Genomic DNA, 20,443 nt, shown 5'->3' with positions numbered 1-20,443 from the left:
GAGAGGGAACTTTCGGTCAAATGTCCATCTAATAACACCCTCAATGGGCACCAAATGTGGCCCCGGCACCAGTTGCTGTATCATCACATCCTGAATAGCAACTTTTTCCCTTTGTGTTGGTCTTTGTGGTCACAGCTAGTGTAAAAACTAACATTCCTGTAGCTCAACATGGTGCTAGGGATGCCAAGATCCTGGGTTTAGTTCCTAGCGAACACACATAGTAAAACTTTAAAGTGCTTGTGATTCTGATTCAGGAAATAATTGTTCTTTTGAGTCCAAACTTTTTGATGAATTGGTTGAACTGGTTCACAAACAACCCACTGAGACACTAGAACAAGAATGATTTGTTCACAAACCAGACTAAATCGCTCAAAGCAGTACCCAGATCAAATACCCACCGACAAATTGATCCAAGAATGACTCGTTCATAAATCAGACTGATTCGCTCAGAGCAGTTTTTGAATCAATATCCCTTGAATCTTTGGACTAAGAATGATTCACACTCAAACCAAACTGTCAAACTTTCTCAAATCGCTCAAAGTAGTTCTCAATCAACAACCCATGGAACCTGATTTGTTCACAAATAAGACCGAATTGGTCAGTAGGTCTCAAATCAACAACTCACTTACTTATTTATACAAGAATGATTAATTCACAAATAAGACAAATAAGCTCAGGGGTGCGTTTCCTGTACAACGACGTAACTCGCTGATTAACCACCATAGTATGATGCATTGTTGTTGAAACGAACTAGCTGGTTACGATTGTTCCCTGAACACGGTCATATCTCCGTCGTTTGAACATTAGTTCAACATAGGGCCATTGAAGTCACACGCATGTGGTGGAGGAATAACTTCTGCTATTTAACCGATTAGACATCTCTAAAATCCTGCTATATTGAACACAGCACTTGATGACTAATTTACTATTTTTTGTTCCCTGTCATTTTGCTTTATTTGATGACTGATTCATCGCAGGTTACCTCTTACGTCATACTCCGGGGTTCTCTTTAGGGATGTATGTACATGCACACTCTTCAAAATCTGCGCTTTTAGAGGATGCGCAAAAATGCAAAGATTAAAATGCATTTATATTCAGATAGAATGGAATATATAGATTGTACTGCATAAGACCATATTTATTTTATATCCCTTTCTATCAAGAAACTATGCTTCTAATTCAGCTCAAGAGCTGTAGTTCCAACCACGTAAATTTGCGATGCTGTTTGTGAATGTTCGTTTGAACTATGGTTTCGGGAAACACAGAATCGTTGAACTATGTTGGTAATGATGGAACTTGCGACCATTGTTGGCAAACATTGCTTTTGGGAAATGCAACCCAGAGCATTTTTTTATATCAACATTCCAATGACTCACTGAACCAAGAATGATTCTTTCACAAACCAAACTGAATCGTTTAGAGCTGTTCTTAAATGAACAACCAAATGGGTCCTTAAACCAAGAATAATTTATTCACAAATCAGACTGAATCCCTCTCGAATCAACAACCCACCGATCATTGACTCATCAGACTGAAGTGGTCAGAGCAAAGAAAATCAAAAACCTGACTCACTGAACAAAGAATGATTCGTTCACTAACTGAAATGAATTGGTAAGAGGCAAACCCACCGACTCATTGCTCCAAAAATGTTTCGTTTACTTATCAGACCGAATCACTCACTGGTATTTGAGATTCAAGATGCAGATTCAAGATGCAGAAGCAAGAACAAGTTACCTTTTTCAGACATGAGAGACAAATTAATTTTAGTTTTTTTGTTTTGTTGAGCTATATCGCCACAACAAACTGAACTGGAACACATTCAAATAACCAGAAACACTCTTGTTTTAATTGGAAGTATTAAATCAGTAATTGGGACTTTTAGACCATAAAAGAATCACTGATTATCATTTCTAAACTAATGGTTCAAAACAGCAATTTTACAATTTCTTAATTCACACAGAATATCTCTTGTCTTGTGTATAATAGAAAGATTATTCTCATCAATGTTCAGTCACACAACTCAATGTACTACAGTATGGGAGTCAGCAGAAGCCACAGGTTCACAGAGTAAGTCCCTGCTGATCTGAGGTCAGAGAGGTCGGTGTGCCAGCAGCGCCCAAACCACGCAGAGGTCAACACAGACACAGCAGCCAACGCAGGTAGATGTCTGCACGCGAGGGAGGAAAAAAGTATACAGTAGATTTGGTTGTTTCTGGCCCACCAAGACAAATAATAAAGCTTTAATTAAACCACTGATTCCTGCATCCAGCCGTGGAGGGTTTGGAATCTACCGAGACGTTCATTTCATAATTTCAGTTGAGCGTGTCCAATGTCAGAACGCAAAGACTCATGCCAACCAAACTCCCACTTCAAAACTCTGAATTGGTGCTGAATTGGCACTCCAGTAGGGGTCAAGCAAAGAGCACGGGTAATTACAGATAACAGACCTAGCAGGACCTCTCGAGCTTCCGGGCGGAGTTGGCTGTTGTTTGGACAGCAGAGACACAGAATTAGGATGATCAAATGAACAATATGCAAGCATGTGAAAAATGCACAGACAGCTATGCGAACACATGAACATAAGTCTTGTTCATATGGAAACATTCTGCCACAGTCTGGCACTTGCGCAGATTAGTTTGTCTGAACAGACTGATGAATTCTCCAGTGGGACTCAAATTCTCTTAATTATAAATCATGGTAGTTTAGAGGATCTAATTCTTATTTATGTGTTTGAATCTGTGAGCTCCATAAACTACTAGGTGTCTTTACACAGTCAAGTTAAGGCTGGTCTGTGCTGCACAAAATTTATTGTTAAGATGCAATGTAAAAAAAAAAAAGGCTGACTAAATTGTGCCTGCTCTGAACCACTTCAGCCCATAGTATAAAAGCATACAGCTGTAGGCCTAATTGCTGTGCAAATACATTTATGCCACCTATGAGCAGCGTTAATCAGTCTGTGGAAAGATACTTAATTGTTACTTCACAAGTATTTTTCTTTGCCATTTTGCAGTGCAAAAATTCGGCACATGTCAATCTTAACACAATGGCAATTTCACTGTAAAGGTGGCACAGAAGCACCTCTGAAGGGGCAATTAGGTATCTTAACACAAAATGTCAATGTTTCCCAGAAATAGCATTAATGAATGTACACTGCAATTTTAACTGTATACTTTACACTAGGGGCTAAGCTGTGTCAGAGCTGGCATCATTTAGTCAGCCTTTTTTGCAGCATTTTACTTTACACAGATTTCTGAGCAGGCACAGAGCAGCCTTAACTTGTCTTTTCACATTTGAGTTAAGGCTGCTCTGTGCCTGCTCAAAAATTAAATTTAAAGATACAATGCCACATTAAAGCCAGACTAAACTATACATGCTCTGAGCCAACTCAGCCCTTAGTATCAAAGTACCGTATAAAGTTACTACTTTGTAGATGCATTCATTCCACCTCTTATAGCCTCATTACCCAGTCGGTGTAAAGACGCCTAAATGATTCTAAGTTCTTCTGTGCATAAACGCACTTACACTGCAATTACGATTTTAGGGACTGATGTGGGTCTGGACAGGCATAATTAGATCTGTCTTTTATGTAGCATTGTGTCTTTACGCCAAATTTTGGGCAGGTACAGAGCAGCTTCAACTTGGCTGTTTAAAGACACTGATTAGCAGTCTATTTATTAACTCTCTGGAGTCGATTCCTGCATATACACGTTATGAGGCATCTTCTCCTGATAAAACCTGAAAAGAACTTAAATTACACTTTTAGTTTTGATCGTACCGATAAGAGCAATTCATCAATCGAATCTGTAAAGAGTCTACTTTTATTTGTATACAGACATAATAATAATAAAACTTTGTGGTTTGAATGGTTTAAATAAAGAAAACAAACAAAGTGCGCTGTCTGCTGCCTTTGTCAGCAGTGATCTTCATTTAGACACGCGTCATTAAAATGAACTGTAACAAAGAGACATGAGAGATATATCTATAGAAAGCTTGACATGTCTACTTTTAAACTAAACAAGTGCTACCGGAAAACAAGTATTCTGTGATAAAGTAATCCATATGAAAACAACGCGATGTCCAGTCTTTCGCGTCTCCTTTCATTATATCTAATGCGACGACGCCAACTTGATGAACATTGTTTATTATAATGTTCCACGTGAAGTGGGCGGCATGTATACGCCCATACTACAGAAAACAAAGCAGCGAGACTGTTCAAGTTTTTTTTACATTTTATTTTACAGTTTGCTTCGAACTGAGAGGAATTAGGGTCTCGAAATACTTCAAACGAAGTTCACTTTTGTTCTTCGTTTCAGGGCAAAAAGAAGTTCGAAAAGGCTGAGCGACAGTATACTGTTTCCGAACATTCGGACCCCACCCCCACCCGCACTACTGGAGGCGGGGTGTAGATTAATGTAAACATGACTCGCGACGCTCGCGTGCATCCCCTAAACACAACAACGATGAAATGAAGGAGTGTAGGCAATGATCAGAATATTACAGACAAAAGAATAATGATTAGCAGCAGTTCAGAGTCAAGTATCATGTTTGCAATACAAAAGAACCATTCCATAATCAGTCCTTTATGGGAAGTGTGAATGGCTCATAGTCTTAAAACTTTAGCATGATGTAATGATGGAATCGGTTTGTTGCTTTATTTTATTAGTGTTCATTTATTTTATTAAACTGGATAAACAGTTTTTTTATTGTATATTCGTTTGGCATTTCATTTACTGTATACCCTTTAAATTCGCTTATTGAAAGTACAACAGCAGCAGTATGGTGTAACATTTATTTGAAACATGTATTTGGTGCTTGCTACCTTATATTTTTTTACTCTTTCCTTTCATTCTTTTCATGGCTTTGGAAAACTTGTCTCGTATGTTTCTCTGCTTCGCTTTTTGCATAACTCCGGATCTTCGACACCAAGCTTCGTTGCTATTTCTTTCTAGGAATGAAATACTGTCTTTACATCTTTAAAGACTGTGCGCGAACGATCATACAGGTGCGGATATATTTGTGCAGCTCGGCTATTCGACACTCCAGTGTATTCAGGAGATGTTGCTCTCCTTAATGGCCTACACTGAATGAGGAATGAACCAAAAATAAAAGAAGGTGGAGTTTCAGAACACACTCATCGAAACTCAAAGGTGTTTAGGAGCCAAACGAACTCCCCCAGAAAGTTTGCTTTGGTGAGCCATTTCGAACTGCTGAAAACGAACTGAAAACTAACTTCGTTTTTTTCAGATTTTGTTCGAAATGTCATATCCTCATATTCGTTCTCCGATTTAGTTTGAAATATATCGTATATATATATATATATATAAATATAAGTTTAACAATATACACTATACCATTCAAAAGCTTGGAGTCAGTATATATAGAAATTAAAACTTTTATTTTATTAAGTGATGATAAAAAAACGATTGATATTATAAATGTTACAAACAATGCTGTTCTTTCAATTTAACAAAAAACCTGAAAAAAATATTCTTAGCTCTTTTAAACTTTAATAATAACAATAATTATAACAATAAATGTTTTTTTTTTTTAGTTGAAAATCAGAATATTAAAAGGATTTCTGAAGGATTGTGTGACTGGAGTAATGATGCTAAAAATTCAGCGTTGATTGTTCCTAATAAACTGTCTAACTGCACTTGAAAGTGTATCTCAAATTATTTTGTGGGATAATTAAATATATTCTAAATAAACTGCAAACATAAAAATCTATAAATTTATTTTGTCCTCACAATCTTTCTTGTAACTCTTTCCTCTCAGTCACAAAGCTGACTGAACGGCTCATTATGCAGCTCATTATGCAGCTCATTATGTGGGCATTTGTCTTCTCAGGTGTAAATCACAATAATATTCATGATAGTTGACACCTACTTGCATATGCCCTTTTGAAACAAAAAGTGTCTTAGAAAATTTTAATCAATCTATTGTTTAAAGCAATCTATTGTTTTCTGTGAGTGAGTAAACAAGATGATTTTCACATCATTTTGAAGCAAAAATTCTAGGCTACAAGCTCCAGGTTTGACAGTCTTGTAAACAAATTTTGTGTATATGTTTTATGACCTTATTTCAGTGACTTCAAAATTTTTGTTTTACACTAACCACACATAAATGTTGTTTCCTCAAAATCATGTACATACATGCTATTCACATATTGCAGCCCAGTTTGCACTGAATACTGAATACTGACTAGCCATGTTTATGTTTAGAAGCAACTGAAAAAAGCACAAAATTCAGGGCATGGCAAAACTTCTCCAGGTCCTCAAAACCCCCTAGACCTCAGAGGGTTAATGCCGAATGCATCAATTCATCAATCATCAATTCTAAACAGACTGACTGGTTTAATGCAGACAAACCAAGTATTTTACATATTCTGCCTCTTATGCCTTTCCATGTACAGTAGGGTGGATCGTAATTAAAGGTGGATTAAAAGTTGTAAAGTATATAAACTGGTGCAGACTTCACACTGATGAGTCAAAAATCTAAACTCAGATGTGCTAGATATATTAGAGTGAGTCTGCTGGCCCGTCCCATGACAGGCATTGTCTGTATTAGAGTCATGCATTCAATCACACTGCTTTATAAGCCTTCAAGTTACTAAAGCAACCAACAGTAATGATAGAGTTTATTTATTTCAAACGTGAGCATAAAACACGTTTAGGCATTTTGTTAATACCTGTGGAAAAAGTCCAAATATGATGACGTGGCAATTGCATCTGGCTTTATTAAAGTCCAGGCTGTTTGCCAATGCTGTCTATCACTATTTTATTCATGGAGGGTTAACAAAAGATGTTAACTATAAGGACAAGGGTAGTGCCTTGTAACTTAAAAGTCTTTTAAACAGGAATTTTTTGTGCTCTGGCGCCTATATGCTGACACATATATGTTATACAATGTTTATTACACAGCATTTTTGTTTATAGTGCAGAGCATAAATTATGAATGTAACACAAACATGTGTTTCCAGCTGGTATAAACCGCAGCTGACGCAGTGCGTGCCAAAGCCTGGAGCCAAACTGTGTTTGTGTGTGTGTGTGTGAAGCTGCCCACATTATGATGAGCTGTATTTAAATCCGCTCCTGCCTTCTCTTAGTGAACTGAGTTCGCTGGGAAAGAGCAGAACAATTTGTGATCCCTGAATGATTTAAAGAGCTGAAGTGGATGTCAGGAGGTCATGAAGGTAATATATTCATGCGTTACACTTAGTTTCATAAAACCAATAAATCCTGTTCCTCATTCTGCTCTCATATATCAGATTCGGTGGAAATTGCAGCAGATACGAGATGTTTATAGATCCTCCATAAATCCTGTTGGTAAGTTCACAACATACAGTAAAACACAATTCATGTAATACCAATGTCATTTTGGTGCAATAGCAAAATATACTTATTTATGGGTTTTCAAACAATAGTTTTTGCAATCATAATCTTACGTTCGAGTAACACTTCATAATGAATATATACAAATACTTAACAGATCAGTGATTCCCTTTTCCACTAAGTACTATAGTAATCACAGCTATTGTTATTGCTGTAATAAATAAACACATTTTTGGATAATAAAATAATAGTACAATAAATTAACACATCTTTCAGCATGTTTATTATTTTTTAGTTCCTTTCTTTTCCAGTGACAATGGTGGTTAAAAAGTTGTTTTAGAAACCAATAAATGAAAAACAATAGAATTTTCTCAGAAAAGATAATGGTGCATGTTATTTTTCATTTAAAGATTATGTACATTCAAATATGCATATATGTAATTAGCAATATACAGTGTAATATATAGTATTTGTCTTTAAAGAAGGAATTCTAATCATAACCAAAATAAGTAACGATTTAATAATCATTATTTACACATCGAACCTAACTTATACCTTATATTTACTTATAATAATCATATCAGAGTGTTTTATAAAAGTGACCGATAATATTTGCAGTGAATGAGACTATCACGAAACAAAGACGAACTCAACTCAACGCATTTCTATTGTCTCCGGTGTGAAACGGTTCAGTAAACTATCGTCAAAACTCTTATCTCAAACTTTAAAAGCACCAGTGTATTGAAGTTCAGCTCAGTACAGTATATCCACAGTCGTCTGAGTACGCAGTATACACTACAGTAGCCTAAACACAACCGACTTCATAAGTAGGCGAACTGAAAATATACCGGCACAAATGCCGCATCCGCGCTGCAACTGTCGCCATCTGTTAATAAACTCTTTCACACCGTAAATAAAGTTCGTATTTGATCTTACCTGTATTACTGTGAAATCATACGTGTCCTATAATCATCATATGTCGGATGTGTGGTCTATAATTACACAAAGAGAAGGAGAGAGTCAGAGCCGCTGAGATGAGCAGAGCGATCCAACATTTGAACCGAGTCACTGAGAACTGAGAGAAACACGTCACAGCGCGCGCATGCAGCATGAGCTTCACCCTTCACCTCGCTCGCGCGCCCTCTGTCTGTCTCTGTTTCGCCGTTCTTTTCTTCGGAGGCGTAACTTACCGCATTGCATTGTCAAAACGGTGTCAAGTAATGTTACATCCAACAGTAGGAAAAGAGAAAAATGAATAAAAATAAATAAAATTAAATAAAAAAATAAAATAAAAAATAATTAATTACACTTAAAGGATTTATGTTAAAGTAACCCTAAAATGAAAATTTGCTGAAAATTGACATAGGGCCTACCCACAGGCGATCCAAGATATAGATGAGTTTGATACTTTATGGGAACAGAATCTGAACCTGAAACATGAAAAATTGAGTAGAACATATAAACACTATTTAGTTGAAATAGAAGGTGAGATGTTTGCTTTTATATTTGTCTCAAATGCCACACAGACAAAGAGACTATTTTGCTTGGTTATAATGCTAAATGAATGTCATTTTTATTACCAACACGAGTGTCTTATAAAGTTCAACAAAAATTCTAGATTAGTTTATTTATCAGAACATATTCAGAGACATTTAGCATTAGAAGTGAATCTGCTGATTAAAAAGACATTAACTGATGGACTGGAGTGGTGTGGATTATTGTGATGTTTTAATCAGCTGTTTAGACTCTCGTTCTGATGGCACCCATTCACTGCAGGGGATCCAGTGCTAAGCAAGTGATGTAATGCTAAATGTCTCTGAATCTTTTCCCATAAAGAATCAAACTCATCTATATCTTGGATGGCCTGTGGGTAGGCCCTATGTCAATTTAGGGTCTGAATAAAACCAGATCTCACACACAAACCATGAACTGCAGGGTCAGGCGATGAACATTCATTGCATGACATTGTAAAGTTTTCTTTGTGCCCTCGCACAACTAGTTCGCTGTGAGATGACGTGAATTGGTCTTGTGTGTTTCATTTCGATTGTATGAATGTCTAACAGTCATTCAGAACCATGAGCTGCTGACACACCAGCAACACAAGCACTGTCTTTTATATAAACTCTTTTATTCAGTAAGGTTGAATTAAACTGATCACAAGAGACAGTATAGTGATTCATAATCATACAAAGATTTCTATAAAAAAAAAATACTGTTAGTTTTCAACAATTATAATCAGCATATTAGTAAAAATAATGATTTCTGAGAGATCAAGTAACTGAAGACTGGAGTAATGATGCTTAAAAATTCAGCTTTGATTCCAGGAATAATAAACAAGGAATAATAAAATATATTAAAATAGAAAATAGTTATTTTAAATTTTAATAATATTTCACAATTTATTTACTGTTTTTACTGAATTTATGACAAAAAATGCAGCCTTTAAATACATAATGGTCCTTACCCTCCTTAAAATTATTTGGGCCTGTTGTGACCAAATCATACATTTTAGATTGACAACAGAATAAAGCTTTTGAAAGTTATTTTAATCCTAAACTAGGTGATGATTCACACTTAAATCATGTTTTATTGCATACAGGAGGAAATTATTATTAATAAAAGCAGTGATTAAAACTATTAACTGTAAATCATCACCTAGCTGTTGATAAATCTCAAATGGATTTTCACAGCAATGCACATAAACACAGAAGCCAAAAGTGCGCAGTATAATATTGTCTGATTTTAAAAATGTGGTTTCATAAAACTGTGATACCTAAAAGTTACTGCAAGAGGAATAGTAAGTGTCTAAATTTTTTATATTATTATTTAATATCACATTTTTTTATTCTATTCAGACACATCTCTGGCACCCAAAAAATTTACCTTTTCAAAAAAGTCTGAAGTCTTATTTTGGGCCAAAATATTCATAAACTGCGATGACAGGCGAGATTGTGTTTGAGTGTGTTTGTAAATGAATTAACAGAGCCTCTGGATTTCTGGCATCAGTGAATGTTTAATTACAAGAAACCCACAGTGACAAAATAGGACAACGGTGTGAAATAAGCATGACGACTGTTACAGGATCCACAGACGCCGAGCTGCTTCTCTTCTCTTCTTCTAAAATACTGGAATAGTTTAATTTAAATGAGACGGCACATACCCAATGAGGAAACAAATAGACAAAAATACTTATAAAAATATGCCATTAGATTCATATGAACAATCGTGGACTGTGAGAGCACTATGTACAGGCAATATATACCAATATTTACAAAAAACATTGATGATGTCTTTCACTAGAAAGGGGCTGAGAGGGTCACTTACAACAGTAAGACTTGATTTAGGACTATCATCACTGATTGATTTAGATGTTTGATTAAAAAGCAAGAAATGCAGAGTCAGTATATGAAAATATGATTCTCTGAGGATCCCGTTTGTAGTAAGAAGATATCTTCTGCAATGCTTTGACATTTCTACCTGCGAGTTCTTGTCGCAGGAACATGGTTTACAAACCATGGTATGGAAGCCAATTTCCATCACAGGATTAAAAAAAGGTGATTTGCAACTTTTTCATCTCACAATTCTGACTTTTGAGTTCACATCTTGTAATTCTGACTTTGTTCTCAGAATTGCATAAAATAAACTTATATTATAGAGTCAATAAGTCATTTTAAGAATTGTGAGAAACTCGCAATTTTAAGAATTTTTTTTTGTTTTCCTCAGATTTGGACTTCAATGGTGGAAACAAGCTTCCACACCACAGTATTTGCTGTATTAAATTTAATCAAAAATCAAAAATTTTTTAAAAATAAAGATGTATTACAGTAATGTGAATAATCACAATTTTAAGAAATTAAAGGGAAATTACAATGAAAATAATGACATGATGAAATAAAAGAAAAAAAGCTTTATTTCCGTTATGCAAATTAAACTTTTTTATTTTCGGGTGAAATATGACCTGGATGTTTCTTTGCGAGAATAATTTTCCAAAAATCTTACAAATGCAACCTCACTGACCCAACTTGAGTTGAGCGTCAAAATCTTTCAGTAGAGAAAAACGCCAGACTACTTTATTTATAAATTAAGTGCTATAAAAAAAAGTCTTAACTAAAAATGAAAAAACATAAATACTGTACAAAAGTTTGTCGTCACAATACCTATATATGGAATGTCATTGCTGTTCTTTTACATAACATAGTGAAGTCTCATTTTTTTATACATAAAAATGATTCGATAACCAAAAGAATAAAGTGATAATGTGTAGTAACTCTGACTGTGAGTTTGTTGATTACTGAAGTAGTAAAGTGTGTGTGTCATATAGCGGTTTGTAGGTACTCCAACCTTATATTGCACATTGGTTACATTAGATTAACTCATCTCGCTTTAACAATAACATCTTCATTCTCCAATGAAATCACAGTCTGTCAAGACCAATAGTTGACCAAGTGTGCAGACTGATGAAGTGAAGGATGAAAGACCAGTCTTTTCACTTTGTACGTCCATCCACATTACCCACAATCCTCCCTGCCTCGTGTGATGCATTCAAACCCACCCTCTATCCAACAATTCTTGCTTCCTTTCTTTTTAACATCTACTTTTCCTGCTTTTCTCTTTTCATCTTCAAGGTAATGACAATTTCATCCGCTTTTTTTTTTTTTTTTAAGTTTCAACACAACATTCAAAAGCAGCCACAGGAAACACCACATGGCAAGCGAGATCGAGATATTTTACATAGGGAAACGAAATGACATAACACAACGTAACGAAAAACAAACACCCCATTGGTTGACGTTTTACATGCTCATGCACAATGCATCAGAGAACAGGAAGGGGCGGGGCTTCAGGGAGAAGTGCGTGGGTTGGTCCAGCGGCTTGTCTGTCGAGGGGGCGGGGCTTCTGCTACACACGCCACAGCAGTAAGTGGTTGGTGCTGTCGTCCCGCCCCACCGTCTCGCTGCTATTGGTCAGTCTGAAGTCTTCATAGCCGTCGCCACCGCTGATGACCAGCAGGTTGGATTTGGCGGGCAGGAGGATGGAGGCACGCCGCCGGGAGGAGTCTCGTCTCTGCAGGCCTCCGCTGCTGCTCTCTGAGCTGTTCTGTGCTGAGCTCACTATAATCGAAATTCAGGACACACACACATATGTTTGTTATGTGAGGTCACTGTGCTATGTTTTATTGATAGCCTCTATTGGAAGCATCCAATCACAAGCATTAATCAGACAAGTTTAAAACCCTTGTTTTTAAAACACTCAGTGGGTTGATTGACAGTTTTTTCTGTTGTTTGGGATGCATTCGTGTTTACACTGCAAATGAAATGATCGCATATGTCCCTGAGCTTTGGAAACGGTTTGTGTAAACGGTTCTGAATCAGTTTACACTCGTCTTGGCACTGACTATTTGTGTGTATTAGCTAGACTTTTTATTTATTAATCTTCCTTTTATACAAAAATAAATTCCTCGCCAAACAATTACTATAAAATCATGACAACACGAGTTAAACAAAAGAAAGGACTACAAGGTACATTTCAGCTCACTTTAAAAAACAAAGAAAATAAAGTACTAGCTAAAAACACAAACAAAAAAGTACATGTTTTTATAATACATAATTACATTATTTATAAGTAACATAATATTTGTAAAATAATAAAAATAAAAACGTATGATTATTATTATAATTATTATTAATAACCATGTGTGTGTTTTTTATGAATCCCATAACATTTATAGAATCAATTTTTTAAATATTATTATATACCATACAGTGCAGTGTAACATGGTCAGTTTTTAAAATATACTACTACATATAAATTGTTATTTGTATGAACAAATTACAAATAAAATGTACACATTATTGACACTGAAGAGAACAGTTTAAGTCTCAACTGAACTCCTAATACTCTTATCTTACCTTAAGAGATAAAAACACATAAAACAGATCAGTGTCTGCAGGTTTCCGTATTCCCATAATGCACTTAGAAATTTTGTTGCCAGATCCTCTGTTAATTTTACCCACACTGCAACAAGCAGTGAGAAGCTTACCTGATTCGGCTGGCGGTGGGAAGTTGACGTCAAAGCCCTCTGGAAGCTCAATGCAGGTGAGGAAGCGGACGTGTCCCGTGTGTCCGTGGGCCGAGCCCATGGGGAGGAGGGGAGCACGGAGCGAGCCCGGCCCAGTGCTGGAGGACACGGGTGGGATGGCCAGAGTCAGGACCACCCCTGCACTGGTGCCGATCCACAGCAGGTCCTTACACGCCAGAAGAGCCGTGATCCGCAAACACGCTGCTTTGTGCTGCCGGATAATAGCATCAGAGCCTAAAAGAAGAAAAAAAGAGACAGGGATTTGATTTGATTTGATTCTGAAACATTATTTATCTAAAATCGGTGCTATTTTATTATAGGTAATATACTATTATAGCTAAAATAACAAGTATTTTTACTGAACAGTGTATTTAATGATATTTTTAGTTAGATTAAATTTTTTTTTAGTTTTGGTAATTTTGTTGCGTTTTTGTTATTTTTTTATATCGTTTTTTTAACGGCTAAAAGTTTTATTTGTTTTATACATTTTTTATTCCTTTTTTTTTTTATAACACTGTATAAAATCAGCTCTAAGAATCCACATTTGTTTTGGTGCTTTTTTTTTACTTGACTGAGATAAAAACCATAATGCCGCTTTGCATCATATTTGTTACTTAATACTTATTCCTTTATAATTTGATTGCAAAAACAGCATCTGTTTTGCTCAAGCACACCAGATTTACTCCAAAAATTTTGTAGCTTTTTTTTTGACAACCATTTGTGCAGTGAAGTCTTTTATTGGTAGAAAAACTGCCACACACACATGATTCCTGTCTAAATCTGAGCCAGATTATGGTTAGTTTAATGCTCAGCCCGTTTTGACACGTATGAATAAATCTAAACGCAATTCCAGATCAGAATTATAGCCAGAGCCAGAAGAAAATGCAAACAGGAGCCAGATGTTTTCTGCAATATCTGAGGTGTTTCACTTTATCCAAACAGCCACAGAAAATGACAGATTTTGTGTAAAAAGCTTATTTTTTAAAGTTCTTTGACATTAAATGGAGTTTTTGAACATATCTTCCCATTCCTTTGCTGATTTTAAGTAAAATTATACATCTTTAATGCTGCTTTTTGTCATGAAAACCACAGCATGTGATATTTGACTGCGTTTGATAAATTATTTTGAAAAATCTTCATTCTTTTTTTGTGAAAAGAAAAAAAAAACTATGTAATGAAAACGTTTTTAATAGATTTTATTTTACTCAGCCATGCATATATAAAAAAAGCATTTGCAGAAGAGGCATAATTTGATGATGCTGGTATTAAACAGTACCTGCAAGCATCTTGTGCACGGCTGGTGCCACGTCGACCTCGGTCAGGCTCTCGTAGGTGGAGGCGTGATAGAGTCGCACATGAGCGCTGCCCTGCAGAGCGATCCACACACCTTTACCACAGCTCACAATACTGGTCACACAGCGCCCGCTGTCCTGAGCCACCTGGAACGAGTGCTGAAGAACACATTCGTTTGGTTGTAATTGTCATATTTGAAACTTTTGATACTCAAGTCAAATTTATTACCAAAGCAGTTTCAAATAAACAATCAGGACAATAACAGTTTTAATGTTGCAAAATGAATCAGTTATGAACGTAATTCAATGTAAGATGTAAAGCAGCTCTACAGAAGACAAGTGTCATTGTTTTGCTCGATTTTGCTTCAGTTCAGAATGTAATTTCAGCTGTAAAGCAGCTCTGTAAAACACAACAGTGACATTATTCAGCTCAGTTCAGTGTGAATGTTGATTTACTTCCTTTCAATAGCCATGTGAATATTAGTGTCAATATTCAGTTCTCATCTGATGATGTCAGTGCAGGCATATCTATAATATTACTGAAAATTAATTGTCTTCTAACGCTTGTGACCCAGATAGGATTTTCTCTTTTCTGAAAAAAAAACAACAACTTTATTGTATTGAAATAAAACTTATTGACTTTGCTCTCAGGGTATAAATATGACTCCCTCTTCTTCCTCCTCAAAAAAACAATTGTTTTTTAAAATATATATATATATGTTTTGTGATTTTTTTCCCCACCTTGTTACATTTGTGGTGTTTCTAGTCTAAAATTATGTACAAAAATATTTGTAAATTTCCCTTAATGCTATATTATTACCAAATCCTGGATACATTTTTTTTGTCAACTTGTTTTCTTTTAATTAGCACATGTTTTGAATTTCTTTTTGAAACTGATTGTTCATAAATCTGACTGATCTGAGCGCATGGACCTCAGTTTATGAGTGAATTTCAAAATTATCCACAAATGATGCTTATGCACTTAAAAACTGAGATGCAAACGCTCCGATCAATGAAGCCTATGATCATTCCGTTCCCAAAATAAAAACACAAAACCTGTGCTAATTAAAAAAAAGAGAAGTTTGCAAAAAGATTGAATCCGAGAATAGTTAATAATATAGCATAATGCAAGATTTACAAGCAGTTTTTCAAGGCCTGGTCATTTTTGACCCCATCAGTTGAAGGATTTCCAGCACAAGACTAAAAAAGTATCTGCCTGTGGTTTGCGTCTGACCTCTTGTGCTAAAGTGCTGGTGTTGATGATAAGGACTCGGTTCTGACAGCCACACCACAGTTTTCCCGCCACAGGAACCATTTTGGTCACCGGTCCAGTTGGAGAGCCCAGACACAGTGTTTGAGAGCTCTGAGGATCCCAGAAACTTCCTGTTATGTAGAAAAAGCAGAGAGCGTTGGTGTAAATCACTCTTATCAGTTATAACTGAATCAATCTGGATGCATCTGAGCTCACCTGCCTCCCTCTGGTAAACAATCACCTCTCCGTTCGCCAGGGACACAAACACTTTGTTGTCAAGATACCTGGGAATGAAAAAAAGATGTTCAGTCTCCATGCCGACATTGCATCAGATCACTGAGGAGGAAGCTGCTTACAGGATACACAGGATAGAAGCAGAGTGTTGCATCTTCATACTGTTCTTCCTGTTTCTGATGTTGTCTGACGACTGGTACACATGAATACTGAAAGAAACCACATGATTACACTTATGAAATATGACATTTATGTCCTTTGGTGTTTACTGGTAATCATAAACTTATGTTGAAAGGTTTTGGGGTCACTTTTTAATATATTAAAAATCTCTAATGCTCACCAAGGATGCACTCATTTGATTGAAAATAAAGCAATCTATTGTGAAATTTATTCCCGTGACAAAAAGCTGAATTTTCAGCATCATTTCTCCAGTCTTCAGAGTCACATGATCCTTCAGAAATCAGTCTAATATGCTGATATTATTAGGAATTAAAATAGATTATATATACAGGGATCAAGTCAAATGCTCTCAAAGTCATTGGACTGTTTTTTGTTTGTTTTGACTTTCAACTGGCAGTGAGGCGAGAACTAATGCCCCACACCTGCTTGTGTGATGCAGAGAGAGAGATAGAGAGAGAGAGAGAGAGGGAGAGAGAGAGAGAGAGAGAGAGAGAGAGAAGGGGAGGGAGAGGGGGGGGGAGGGAGAGAGGGGGGGAGAGAGAGAGGGGGGAAGAGAGAGAGAGAGAGAGAGAGAGACAGAGACAGAGAGAGGGGGGGGAGATAGAGAGAGAGAGAGGGGTTGGGGAGAGAGAGAAAGAGGGGGAGAGGGGGGGGGGTAGAGAGAGAGAGAGAGAGACAGAGACAGAGAGAGGGGGGGAGAGAGAGAAAGAGGGGGAGGGGGGGGGTAGAGAGAGAGAGAGAGAGACAGAGACAGAGAGAGAGAAAGAAGGAGAGAGCAAATGTTTGTGTGGAGAGTGCCAGGATGCACTGAGGACAAGGGCAAGTCTTTGCTTGTTTGCTATTACCATATTAACGTGCAGTAATAACCCCTCTCACGCAGTTTACTCAGGTGCTCTCTCACAAACGTATTCTCTGCGCTCCTGTCAAGTCCCTCTCTCTCTCTCTCTCTCGCTCTCAACCTCTTAATACTGTGCGCGCTCAACTCTTGACACATGCTCGCTCAACAACAGTCACACACACATACGTAGTGCCTTTAGACTTAAAAGACGAAAGTAATAAATGTTACATACATATTATCATGGAACTGTTTTGTCTATTATTGATTTTTATTTCCACTTTTTATCCAAGGAGACAGAACTATTTGCACTGTATTTACAGTGGGACAATATTCATACAATACTATAACCTATAAATAATTTAAAGGAGTCACTTGCAGGTCTCAGCAGCACGAATTGCCAGCCACATCTGTTTCAAATATTATGCTAATTAAAAGTGAGTGTAGTTTCAGACATTACAGTGCAGCACTCGCACTGACTCTTATTCTGTCTGAAAGAATGAAAAGACCGAGCTGAAGGCGGAGCGATTCGACCAATCAGATGAAAGCAGAGATTCAGCTCCGCCCACAAGTGCGAATGTAATATTGAAGCCATAAACCGATTTGTAAACCCCAAATGTCAAAATGAGAAATAGAGCCAAAAACTCATTTTCCGTTTGTTAAACTAAATGGAATAACAAATAAACGAGCCATTTCTCATTATTGAATTCTAAATAGGAAATGAAATGATCAAAACGTACACAGACCAGGCGGGCTTTGGCTTATGCGCCCTCTAGAAGCTTGCGTTCTGCAAGTGAACATCACTTGATTGATCATCGCAAAGAAGCACAATCACATTTATGGACTTTTAAATTAAATGTTCCCTCCTGGTGGAATGACCTCACCAACCCAATCCGAGCAGCTGAGTCCTTAGGCATCTTCAAGAATCATCTAAAAACACATATCTTCCATCTTTATTTGACCTCTAACTCTAGCACTCTCTAATTCTATTCTTTATTTTTTTTTTTTAAACTTGCCCCTTTAAGACTTAGCACTCTATTAGTTACTAGCAGTTTGTTTTCTTAAACCTCTAAAAAACTAACACCAGCTTCTCTAATCTTTTTGCATTCTATCTATTTGTTTCCATTTTTTTATTATACAATTAACAAAAGTAATAAAGGCCTCTAACACTAGCTTGCTCTATTCATTTATCTTTTTATTTAATTAAATTTTTATTTATTATATGATTTAAAAAACATTGCTATAGACTTGTTATAGCACTTGTATATCATTGCTCTTTTGTTGCTTTCATTGTGTTCATTTGTAAGATGCTTTGGATAACTGCATCTGCAAAATGACTTCATGTAAATTTAAATGTAATGTATTTTATTTGTATTCATTACTTAGCCCATAATAAGCTTTTTTATTGTTATATGTTGTTATATTAAAGGGGTCATGAACTAAAAACATTTTTTAATCATTTTATAATGATGTCAGGTGTTATGTCTGTTTTTATGACTTATGACTTAGTTTCAATAATAATGATAATAATTATTATTATTTTGGTTTATGCTGATATAGTAAAGCTATAAGTAATACAAAACTAAATCATATTAAAATAGCTAAATCAAGAATCGCTCTACCATTACAGAAGTTATTTATTCTGTCATGCAGTGACCCACCAGCCGTCCTCGGTCCCAAGCCAGACGGAGCTCTGATACGCCTCGGGGTCGATGCTCAGCAGGTCCTCCAGACTGGCTCGAGTGAAGGAGCCTCGACTGGACCGCCGCATGGCTCGGCCGTCCATGGGACTGTCTGCACTGAGCCGAGGGCCCCCGAATGAGCTCGGGACGGGGAACTCCTGCTCCTCCTCGGAGCTGGTGGTCTCGGTGGCCATGTCCTTTGAAACGGCTGCTTCATCATCTGAGAGAAACAAATAAATGCAAGACATCATCAGTAAGACACCTATCACAAACATGAGCGAGTATATGTGATTTAGAGACTCACTGCCGAAGCTGGATGAGATGGTGGAACGGGAGGCTTGGCTCTGCAGTGTGGATGAAGGGCTGGGAGAGTCTTCATCATCGGTGTCGTCGCTATCGAAGGGCACGAGCTCTGCGGCGGGGACCGCGGCCGGCTCGCTGAGCTCCAGAGACGAGCCGGAGATGCAGATGTGGAGCTGGGGTTGTGCAGACGCTGCAGGGTTTGACTCGGACGGGGCGGAGGGGGTGGGATGACCCACACGCTCTCTGCAGTAGACAGAATGGACATTTTTGCACTTGCAAATTGCTTATATGGGTAAAAAATTACTAGAACATAGCATACTACACTGCTATTGAGGTGAACATGTTTTAACAGTCATAATCATTTAAATAAACACACACACACACACACATACATAAACCTGACCAATAACTATGATACATTAGCACTACATTACAACAGCTGATTTATTATTAGTCTTAATCAGGAGAGTTTGTGCTGTTAAGAGGGTATGTTTAGGGTCTCACCTGTTCTTCAGGCCTGGCACGGCTGCGATGCAGATGATGCGAGCGGAGCAGACGGCGATGCAGGCCTCCACCGTGGGCTCGTCCCGGATGTTCAGCAAACACACCTGACCCACGTACCCATCGCTGTTACACACCCACACCTCATACATGTTCTCTGGACAGCTGTGACTGGGGGAGGCACAGGAGAACTGCATCCCGCTGCGGGTCTTCATGATGGGAATGGCCTTCAGGAACTCAGGGTCCCACTGGTCTTTGTTCATGGCTGGACAAAAGATGGAAAACAGCGTGCTTTTGATGTAAATGTAGGTATTGTCATCAATATATAACCTATTTGTCGTTTCTATTAACACACAGCCCATATTTGTTGGGCTAATGTGAGGATTTATTAACCTTCTCAAGAATGTAGGCTCTATTTCTTAGGTGTTATAAAGAATATTGTGCAGTTTGGCATTTGCATTGAATTTATACAAAAATGTCTGTTTTTCTTTAATATATGCTGTATTTATTGGATTTTACATGAATATAGACTCTTTGGGCTATGCATAAATGTGACCCTGATCAAAAGCCTATTATTTATTATTATTATGCCACTTATGACTAGTTCTGTGGTCCAGGGTCACAAATATAAATTGCTATCTTTCCATGAATAGCCTAACAAATGCTATCTATCTATCTATCTATCTATCTATCTATCTATCTATCTATACACACACACATATATATATATATATATATACACACACACACACAC

The 20,443-nt window shown here is 37.0% G+C and overlaps 2 protein-coding genes across 2 annotated transcripts in view; both read right to left on the bottom strand.

Annotated features, from left to right (window-relative positions):
• Positions 1-8,448, bottom strand: part of relt (RELT TNF receptor) — a 32,090-nt gene extending 23,642 nt beyond the window's left edge. Inside the window, exon 1 of the mRNA XM_059506932.1 lies at positions 8,268-8,448. The gene's annotated coding sequence lies outside the window, so the exon portion shown is untranslated. The remainder of the gene's footprint in view (positions 1-8,267) is intronic.
• A 2,812-nt stretch (positions 8,449-11,260) lies between these two features.
• The window catches only part of LOC132101748 (rho guanine nucleotide exchange factor 17-like), an 82,908-nt gene continuing 73,725 nt past the window's right edge, over positions 11,261-20,443 (bottom strand). The window contains exons 13-21 of the mRNA XM_059506931.1: positions 19,693-19,954; positions 19,190-19,431; positions 18,865-19,105; positions 16,311-16,397; positions 16,171-16,238; positions 15,937-16,085; positions 14,687-14,861; positions 13,372-13,644; positions 11,261-12,442 (exon numbers count right to left, since the gene is read on the bottom strand). Of these exons, the coding sequence (XP_059362914.1) occupies positions 12,231-12,442; positions 13,372-13,644; positions 14,687-14,861; positions 15,937-16,085; positions 16,171-16,238; positions 16,311-16,397; positions 18,865-19,105; positions 19,190-19,431; positions 19,693-19,954 (1,709 nt within the window). The 3' untranslated portion in view covers positions 11,261-12,230. The remainder of the gene's footprint in view (positions 12,443-13,371; positions 13,645-14,686; positions 14,862-15,936; positions 16,086-16,170; positions 16,239-16,310; positions 16,398-18,864; positions 19,106-19,189; positions 19,432-19,692; positions 19,955-20,443) is intronic.

Source organism: Carassius carassius, chromosome 23, assembly GCF_963082965.1.
Source record: "Carassius carassius chromosome 23, fCarCar2.1, whole genome shotgun sequence".
Lineage (NCBI taxonomy): Eukaryota > Metazoa > Chordata > Actinopteri > Cypriniformes > Cyprinidae > Carassius > Carassius carassius.
This window is presented reverse-complemented; position numbering and strand designations above follow the sequence as displayed.